General features: G+C 47.4%; 1 protein-coding gene across 1 annotated transcript; it reads right to left on the bottom strand.

Moving 5' to 3' along the window:
* Window positions 1-2,663: 2,663 nt before the first annotated feature.
* Window positions 2,664-4,328, bottom strand: LOC119333737 (ras-related protein Rab-2-A-like). Its single transcript, XM_037606531.1, has 5 exons — window positions 4,247-4,328; window positions 3,950-4,098; window positions 3,085-3,167; window positions 2,790-2,994; window positions 2,664-2,708 (listed from the first exon to the last, which is right to left on the bottom strand). Exons 1-5 carry the CDS (start codon window positions 4,290-4,292, stop codon window positions 2,664-2,666), a joined length of 528 nt encoding a protein of 175 aa, XP_037462428.1. The 5' UTR covers window positions 4,293-4,328.
* Between the last annotated feature and the right edge of the window lie 5,238 nt (window positions 4,329-9,566).

The following is a 9,566-nucleotide window of genomic DNA, read 5'->3' as shown; positions in this document are numbered from 1 at the left end:
GAAGGAACTGCTGGGTCGGGCGCCCCAACGGCGCGGTGGAGGCCGGCCACGCTGGCCAAGGCTGTCCCGTCGCCGAGTAGTGCGGCAGCAGCAGCGGCGGCTGGGGCGCCCCTCCGGGGGGCGCCTGGAGGGCCGGGCGGCCCACTGTAGCGGTGGCGGTCCGTAGGCGGTGGTGACGGCGCTCGGTGACGGGGGCTGGTTCCCGGCGAGGTAGAGGGTAATGCCCCTGACCGTCTGCACAAGCTCCCGCAGGGTGCCCGACACCTCCTCCGGCGAGAGGAGTGGGGGCGGATCCCCCGTAGTGGTGATGGCCGCTGGCGCGGAGGGGGCGGTGGTCCCGGACGCGATCTCCATCATCGCCGTGGAAGTGGCCGGCGGCAGCGAGAGCGGGACGGAGGTGGATGGTAACGGCGGCGGTGATGGAGGTAGTGACATGATCGGCCTGGTGTCTCTGGATACCAAATTGGTAGAATCAAGTACTCTACCAGGTCTAGGCCGTAGGTGGTAAGGGAAGGATGGAGGAGGGCGTGGCGAGGAACGGGCGCGCTGGCGGCAGGGCGCCGTCGCGAGCTAGGAGAAGGGCGGCGGCGGTTAGGGCTGTTGGCGGCTAGGGTTTCCGGCTCCTCAGGGAGCCGGGCAATAGGAGATAATATTCTTCTTATTGCTTGATCTCAAACGATGTCTTACACGACTATTTATAATTTTAGCCTAAGATAACTTGCCTAAGATAACTTGTGGGCCAAGCCCCCTAACTACTGCCCGGTGGGCCTCTTCTGGATATAAACTAAGCCGGCCATAACACTTCTGCTCTAGGACAACACTATCCAAGAGATGCACAAATAAGTACTATCAAAGTAAATGAATAACTATTTAGTTGCATGATGTGCCTATTTCTTAAAAACCAAGAGATGTACCAAGCTAAGAAATACATAGCAGAGGAATAAGTGTTCCTAGGGATTTAAATACCCTTACAATTTGACATCAAAGGATGTGAAGAACGTGATCTGTCTACAAGTACATATGGACCTTAATAGTTTAGTTCTAGGCTCCAGCAAGTTAGTATAATTTCAAGTGCCCCCAAGTGGCATTTAGATTGCAAGATTTTCTCAAATAATATTATTTTCTGAAACAAGAAAAACACAGTAATCACGTCAAAGAATGATGGTTAACACCAGTTCAAGAAAACAAGAGAAGTGCATGTTTCCAATGATTGAATATGTTGTGATCAGTCAATAGTATTTCAGAAAACATCAGATCATTACCTTTAGAGTTCAGACTGACAAGCATCTGTAGATGCCCAACTTCTTGGCCTCTCCAACACAAGGAATTAACCAGCGGCAGCGCCATGTCAGCACGAGCACAACTTGTGTGGCAAGTCGATCATTTCGCAGGGAAGACTGGTTGCAAAGATTGCAAAGTAGCAGCTGCAGATCAAATGGTGCTCAATAGTGGAATGGTGGTTCACCTCATTATTCAGTACTGTATCGGCGGTACCCATTGCCTGCAAAAAGATAATGGAAGGGATTTTTCTAAGCCCGCAACAACTCGAGCTGCTGGAGCCGCTGGACCTCCTTGCCGAGGATGTTGTATCGAATCATGCTGCCTGTGGTGCGCCACACCAGCTGGAGGTCGGCCCACGGCTTGTCGGGCGCCATCCGCTTGTGCCGGTGGCAGTCGAACGTCCGCCCCAGCAGACCACCAGCGCCTCGCGTCCTGTGTTTTCGCCCAAGAACAAGCGCTGGAGCAGGTCCAAGATTCTGAACGTCAGCACGAACTCACCGTCCCACCGCCGCAGGTACCCGCGCCTGATCCCGGCCTCCGTCACCGCGCTCTTCAGCCGCCGTTCCTTGGCCATTGCCCATCGCCTATACGCAAAGCTGCCCGGACTTGGCCGTGAAGTAGATGCCCTCGTCGGTGCACCGGGTCACGTACCCAGCCGCGTCGCCGACCAGGGCCACGCGGCACGGGCGCGGGTGCTCCGGGATCTGGTGCGCCTCCACCTTGATCACGCAGCACCCTGCAATCTTGGGGCCCGCCCTTGCCTGGATGCTGGAATGGAGCTTCTTGATCTCCGGCTTGGCGACGATAGTGCCGGTCCCAACGAACAACTGCATGTTGGTCTCCATAGGGGAGGAAGGTCTCGGCTAGCGGAAGGATGGCGGCAGCGGCATGCGCGCGAGCAGGATACCCTCGCTCGGGGGTTAGAAAAGGGGTGGGGCGTTTGTTTTCTCTAGGGGAGGCTCTATCGTTAATTTGGTAGAGAACAAATAGGAAAGGAAGGTGATAAAAAGTTTTTTGTTTTCATGCGTGAACAGAGATACGTGGGACGGAGCGAGGCGAAGGAGTTTGATCCAGAGAGCGGCGACACATTAATTTTTTAAAAATCGATCATTTGTTTCCTAATTAATGTGATTGAGCGATTTAAAGTAAGTCTAATTAATTTAGATTTGATCTTTAAAGATTGATCGTGATTGATTCTTTCACATAAAGGCATTACTAAACCGATGACGCGAAATATTGAAAGTTCTGATCTGTTCAGATTTTTTTCGTTGTGTGAGAGGGTGACGCGAAACTAAACGGTGGGGTGGGGGAGGGACGAAAAACAAACGAAATAAAACGGTTGAAAGTGGTGGAACGAAAATAAACCGTACTATTCAATCAACTCAGACATTAGGAGTAGAGATGACTCCAGCAGTCTGAACAAAACCCTGCATTTGAAATGGCATGAGAAAATGCCTAGAGAGGCGTTAATTTCACAGAGATGCAACAAGGATCGATCAGTCTGTCACCTCCTCAACATTTTGTGCAGCTTTTGCATATGCCTCCACAAAGATCAGACCATGCTCATTTGCGAACTTCCTACCTTCCTCATAGCTCACGGCATGCCTGTGAGATAGATCACATTTGTTTCCAACTAGCATTATTGTCATGTTGCCCTTTGCAAATTGCCTCACATCCCTTAACCAGCTCGCGAGATGATTAAATGTTTCCCTCCTGAAGATCATCATAACACAAACACCATGCTAAAAGTTCAGGAAATCACGCACTTCATCTAACTAGGTAGCTTTTGGATTGGACAAGTACCTAGTAATGTCATAAACTAGAAGAGTTCCATCAACTTCATCGTAGTACGATCTAGTGATCGATCTGAATCTTTTTTCGCCTGGCTGTAATGTGACATAGTCATTTGCCTTGACAGCTCAATGTGATGCTAATGTTTATGGCACGGCAAACCTTGTATAACTCAAAATACACATCTACACTACTTCTATCTCATGACTCATGAGAACTACTACTTCATACTGAAACGGAAAGGTGTGGCTACTCCCGGGTGTAACATATGAAAAAAGAACTTTGAAACAAAATAAAAAAATTCTGAAATTTTGCAACATCAAACATGATCAAATTTTTAGGTTCTTGAGAAATTTCATGAACAAATAACATTTTGGGAGCTCTCGACAAAAAAAAATTCACTGCTCAAACAGTGCAGAAAGCTTTGAGCCATGATTTTTGTTTTTTCTGTTGAGAGCTCCTCAAATGCTATTTCTTCACAAAAAATTGTAAACATCTAAAACATTTGGTCATGTTTGATGTCGCAAAATTTCTGAATTTTTGGATTTTGTTTCATAGTGTTTTTTCAATGTGCAAAATCAGACCCGAGAGCTCCGTAGTGTTTTTGGATTATCGAAACTTTAGGATTTCGTAGTGTACACCCGGGAGTAGGAAAAACACTCTGACAGAAGCTCACAAGTACCAACGGTGAACCCAAGCATCAGCCACTACAAATGGCGACTCTTAATTCCCAAACATGCTCCGATAATAATCCTAAATTTCATAAAATATTTTTAAGCGACAACTCCTTCCATCTGCAGTTGGTACTAATTTGTACTACAGTACAAGAACCCAGCCGATCTAGACACACCCAGAGAAAGAGGATACACCGTCATACCGTGTCCCAGATCTGGAGCTTAATGGGCTTTCTGTCGACGATGACCATCTTGGAGGCGAAGACGTCGAACTCGATGTCGATGGTGCGGTCATGCAGGGGCTGAAACCGCTTGTCGGTGAACTGCAGCAGCAGGCATGACTTGCCAACACCTGCACACACATGCAATCAGGATGAAGGCAGGTGCGATAGATCTTCCAAGCAATGAGAGCAACCAAGAGCTCGGGGATCCATGAGGGACCCCCTCCTGGAACGAGCAGGAAGAGAAAGGGGTCGACCGAGGGAGCATCTAAAGCTGACCTGCGTCGCCGATGACGATGTACTTGAAGAGGTGGGTGTACGACATCTCCTCCGCCGCTGCCCCGAGAACTTGCGTGGGGTTCAGGGGTCTCCGTGTGACCGTGGCCGGTCCTGAGATTTTGAAGGTCCGGGGTGAAACTAAATTTCGGGGCCCCTAGTATAAACAACATACAATAATAATAATTATACTTATATATGAAAATTTACATATAAACATTTGAATGCATCCAAAAATATACATATGCAGAAATTATACATATTACCTTAAAAAATTATATCATTTTTTATGCAAACTCAATTCTGATGAGGTTCATGTCAATCTCTTCCAATAATTTCTTCTTGACGCACATTGATACCAAGCCATTAAAATTTCATTAGTCATTCTTGACCTCAAATAGTTCTTTGATAATTTTAACTTTGAAAAGCTTCGTCTTTCAACTGATGCCACCATCAGATGCACTATAAATAAGAAGCAATATAATACAGACATTAGGATAACAAATAAATTTAGTGACATGCTCAAAAATCTCCATAGCATTATACCATCTGGCAATGTGAAATTTATAATCTTTAATAATTCAGAAAAAGACAAATTTATAATATACCTTGGATGAGTCGGCATCGGCGATCGGGCATTCAGCGATTTGTACTTGTTCGCGTCTAGCTCTAGAGCTCGACGGATAGGCGATGATGTGCGTGTGCTTGACCAGTGCCCAAGGTGAGAGCGCAAAGCGCGTTCTGAATACTGGCTAGACACTCGAGCGATTGGGAGGCCCCGGAATAGAAATCGGCGAGACCACGTGCCGCTGATCAGAATTAGGAACGGAATTTGAAGAAAATGAGCAGGGACGCAAGTTCTTATCGCGAACAGGACGGCTGCTTCAACGCATCTAACCTCCTTGATTTTTCGCGAAGTGACGGCGGCGGTGTATGCAAGTTGGAAACTTGGAATTAGGTATGCCGCATGATTTCAGGATGGCTACGTGATGGAACGTGGAGGAAAGTAGGAAACGAATCGCAAAAATAGAAAAGGAATAGGAAGGCCTCAATACGTCGTCTGCCGGCGTCCATGCATGACCACGACCCATGATTTTCCTAGCGCAAGCCCACAGGCTATCTGGGGAGGGGCCCCTGGATTCGGGGGGCCCGGGGCGGTCGCCCCCCTGCCCCCCCTCAGGGCCGGGCCTGCGTGTGACTCTGCGAGGCCGAGGTGATGTTGAGAGGACCGGAGGAAGGAGACTGTTATAACAGGTGGAGTAGGCGATGGAGTAGTTCTACTAAAAAAGGCGATGGAGTAGTTAGAGCATTTCCAGCTGCGTCCCCAACAGAATCTCCTAGGCCCGGAATTTCCTAGCTAACGCTCACTGCGTCGAACTGTCGTGGTTTTGCACACGGATATCCAACCATCGATCGGCTTGGGCCGGCCCATTAGAAGAGTTCCACCGATCCCGGTTTTGGGAACCTGCTGGAAGGTTCCAGCAAGTTTTTCCGGTTTTGAGAACCTTCTAGTAGGTTCCTGAACCGGTCTTTTTCTTTTCCGTTTTTCTTTCTTTCCTTTTCATGTTTGTTTATTCTTTTCTCTTTTTTCGTGTTATTTTTTCCATTTTGGGTTTTTGGAAAAATGTTCTTAATTTCAAAAATGTTTTGATTTATCGTAAAAATGTTATTTTTCTTTCTTTTTTTCTTTCTCTTCTCTTTTTTGTTTCTTTTCCAAACAATTATAAATTAAAAAAATCATTTTTTTCTAAAAATGTTCATGTTTTTGAATTTTTGTTCGGAATTTCAAAAACTGTTCACGATTACAAACTTTGTTCCTATATTCAAAAAATGTTCGCAATTACAAAATTTATTTTCAAATTTCAAAAAATGTTCGTGTTTCCAAAATTTGTTCATATTTTTCAAAAAAGTTCAAAAACTTGAAAATTTGTTCACTAATTTAAAAAATGTTCCAGATTTCAAAAATTGTTCATATTTTCAAATTTTTTTCTTTTATGAAATTTACACTCTTTTTTCATAAAAATGTTTGTTTTTCAAAAAAATTTCTTGTTTTTTCAAAAAATGTTCGGAATTTCCAAAAAATGTTCGCATTTAAAAAAATGTGCAGGATTTAAAAAATGGTTCAATTTATTTATGCTTTTCGAAAAATGTTTTGAAATTACAAAATTTGTTCACATTTTTAAAAATTATTTTTATGAAAAGTTCACTACAGTGTCAGTTCATAACTGTCCAAGCTGGTTAGCTACAGTACAGATCTCTACAGGCTGGTCCACTGCACTGCCAGCCTCTTTTCTTAGAGAAGGCCGGTTGTTACAATGTGGTCCGCTATAGTGTCGATCGCTACAGGTGCGTGCTCCCACTTCACTCGCTGTGTCACAAATGGGCCAGCCCACTCGCGGCGCACCCTGTGCGAAGGGGTGACCGTTTTACGCAGCGAGCGTCGTATAGGTGCTCCCCGGCCCCTTTTTCGACGTCGACGCCCCAAAAATGGCCCAGTCGCGCCCCCAGGAGCCCATTTTCCACCGGTTAGGTCCGAAATTGGCGCCGACGGACCCAGACCGAACCCAACGCATTGGGGGCGCCGGGGCAATCGTTTTCTACGTGAAAGAACGGCGGGCCCGCTGAGTCAGTGACCCCGAGCCTCATCATCCTCATCGCCTCGGTTTTCTGCGGGGAATCAGTGCCAAGGCTGCCACTGGTCAGCCTTCAATTGATTCGTCACGGGCGGCGCGGAGGGGCGACGCGCCCCATCCCGCCACATGTACACACGCGTTGCCACCCCTTGGCTGCTATAAAAGCCGTCCTCCCTCGTCGATGGAATCACCCCCCGCCGCATCCCTCATTCTCTCACCGCCGACGCCCTCTCTCCCCGTCCGCCACCGCGTGCACGCACACCCCGATGGGTGAACGGTTCCCCAATGACGCGCCGGCGGCCAACGGCTTCGGGCGCCGCTCTCTCCACGAGTGGAAAGCTCACCTCCTCCACGAGGCGAATTACCTGGCACCCCCCGACATGCGCGCGCCAGGGCGGCGGAGGCTGAGCGCCGGGGGTGTACCAGTCCCCCCCGTGCCCGCCATCGAACACCCCGCATACGTCCACGCCGAGATCGAGCATGTGCAGGCCTCCCTGATGGAGGAGGTGAAGGAAATATGCCCTAGATGCAATAATAAAGATGTTATTTGTATTTCCTTATATCATGATAAATGTTTATTATTCATGCTAGAATTGTATTAACCGGAAACTTAGTACATGTGTGAATACATAGACAAAACAGAGTGTCCTAGTATGCCTCTACTTGACTAGCTCGTTAATCAAAGATGGTGAAGTTTCCTAACCATAGACATGTGTTGTCATTTGATGAACGGGATCACATCATTAGAGAATGATATGATGGACAAGACTCATTTGTTAGCTTAGCATAATGATCGTTTAGTTTTATTGCTATTGCTTTCTTCATGACTTATACATATTCCTCTGACTATGAGATTATGCAACTCCTGAATATCGGAGGAGCACTTTGTGTGATATCAAACGTCACAACGTAACTGGGTGATTATAAAGGTGCTGTATAGGTGTCTCCGAAGGTGTTTGTTGAGTTGGCACAGATCAAGATTAGGATTTGTCACTTCGTGTATCGGAGAGGTATCTCTGGGCCCTCTCGGTAATGCACAACACTATAAGCCTTGCAAGCAATGTGACTAATGAGTTAGTTGCGGGATGATGCATTACGGAACGAGTAAAGAGACTTGCCAGTAACGAGATTGAAGTAGGTATGATGATACCGACGATCGAATCTTGGGCAAGTAACATACCGATGACAAAGGGAATAACGTATGTTGTTATGCGGTTTGACCGATAAAGATCTTCGTAGAATATGTAGGAACCAATATGAGTATCTAGGTTCCGCTATTGGTTATTGACCGGAGATGTGTCTTGGTCATGTGTACATAGTTCTCAAACCCGTAGGGTCCGCTCGCTTAATGTTCGATGACGATTTGTATTTATGAGTTAAGTGTTTTGGTGACCGAAGTTTGTTCGAGTCCCGGATGACATCACGAACATGACGAGGAGTCTCGAAATGGTCGAGAGGCAAATATTGATATATTGGAAGGTAGTTGTCGGTGTCAAAACCGGCGGATCTCGGGTAGGGGGTCCCGAACTGTGCGTCTAGGCCGGATGGTAACAGGAGGCAAGGGACACGAAGTTTTACCCAGGTTCGGGCCCTCTCGATGGAGGTAAAACCCTACGTTCTGCTTGATTAATATTGATGATATGGGTAGTACAAGAGTAGATCTACCTTGAGATCGAAGAGGCTAAACCCTAGAAGCTAGCCTATGGTATGATTGTTGATGTGTATGTTGTCCTACGGACTAAAACCCTCCGGTTTATATAGGCACCGGATAGGGTTAGGGTTACATAGAGTCAGTTACAATGGTAGGAGATCTACATATCCGTATCGCCAAGCTTGCCTTCCACGCCAAGGAAAGTCCCTTCCGGACACGGGACATAGTCTTCAATCTTGTATCTTCATAGTCCAGGAGTCCGGCTGGAGGTATAGTCCGGCCATCCGGACACCCCCTAATCCAGGACTCCCTCAGTAGCCCCTGAACCAAGCTTCAATGACGACGAGTCCGGCGCGTAGATTGTCTTCGGCATTGCAAGGCGGGTTCCTCCTCCAAGTACTCCGTAGAAGATTTTGAACACAAAGATAGTGTCCGCCTCTGCAAAATAAGTTTCCACATATTGCCATAGAGAGAATAATATTTACACCAATCTAATCTGCTGACGTATTCTGTAGCGTGACACACCACGGCCAAGCCTTTATCCGAGTCGTTTCATTATCCCACCTCAGTGCGTTATGCGAGGCGGTTTCCTTGGCACGTCTTGTTAAAGCAGAGATCGTGTCCCCTTATCCCGGGATTCTCATCAATACCAGCGTGGGTAACCCAATCGCGCCATTGATTACAGCGCTTGGAGATAAGTGAGTTTTACCAGGCTGGTGGGGACATGTAGTTGCGTCCACCCATATAAGGGGATAGGGATCCACCTTTTCACCTACGCCTTCTTCCTCCTTCGCCTATCCATTCTTGCACACTCGAGCCCCCGCGCCCAAGTCCGCACTCCCCACCTCAACCTTCTCCAGCCATGTCCGGAGCAGGAGGCAAGTGGATGGTCTCCTCCGTCACGAAGGGACACATTAAAAAGCTGAGGAAAGCCGGATACCTGTCTAACGACATCGCGTACCGGCTCCCCGAAAAGGGGCAGCTCATCCCCACCCCTAGGCCCCATGAGAGGGTGGTGTTCCTCCCCCATTTCCTCCGC

The sequence above is a fragment of the Triticum dicoccoides genome, chromosome 7A (assembly GCF_002162155.2).
Source record: "Triticum dicoccoides isolate Atlit2015 ecotype Zavitan chromosome 7A, WEW_v2.0, whole genome shotgun sequence".
In the NCBI taxonomy this organism is placed as follows: Eukaryota; Viridiplantae; Streptophyta; class Magnoliopsida; order Poales; family Poaceae; genus Triticum; species Triticum dicoccoides.
The sequence above is the reverse complement of the archived record's forward strand: the minus strand, read 5'-3'. Positions and strand labels throughout refer to the sequence as shown.

Bases quoted from the DNA above. Each gene is read 5' to 3' on its own strand.
- LOC119333737 (XM_037606531.1), bottom strand. From the start codon at position 4,292: ATGTCGTACACCCACCTCTTCAAGTACATCGTCATCGGCGACGCAG. The intron at 3,168-3,949 runs GTATGACGGTGT...GTCACATTACAG, and splicing joins AGCTCCAGATCTGGGACACG to CCAGGCGAAAAAAGATTCAG. The intron at 2,995-3,084 runs GTACTTGTCCAA...GATGATCTTCAG, and splicing joins CTAGTTTATGACATTACTAG to GAGGGAAACATTTAATCATC.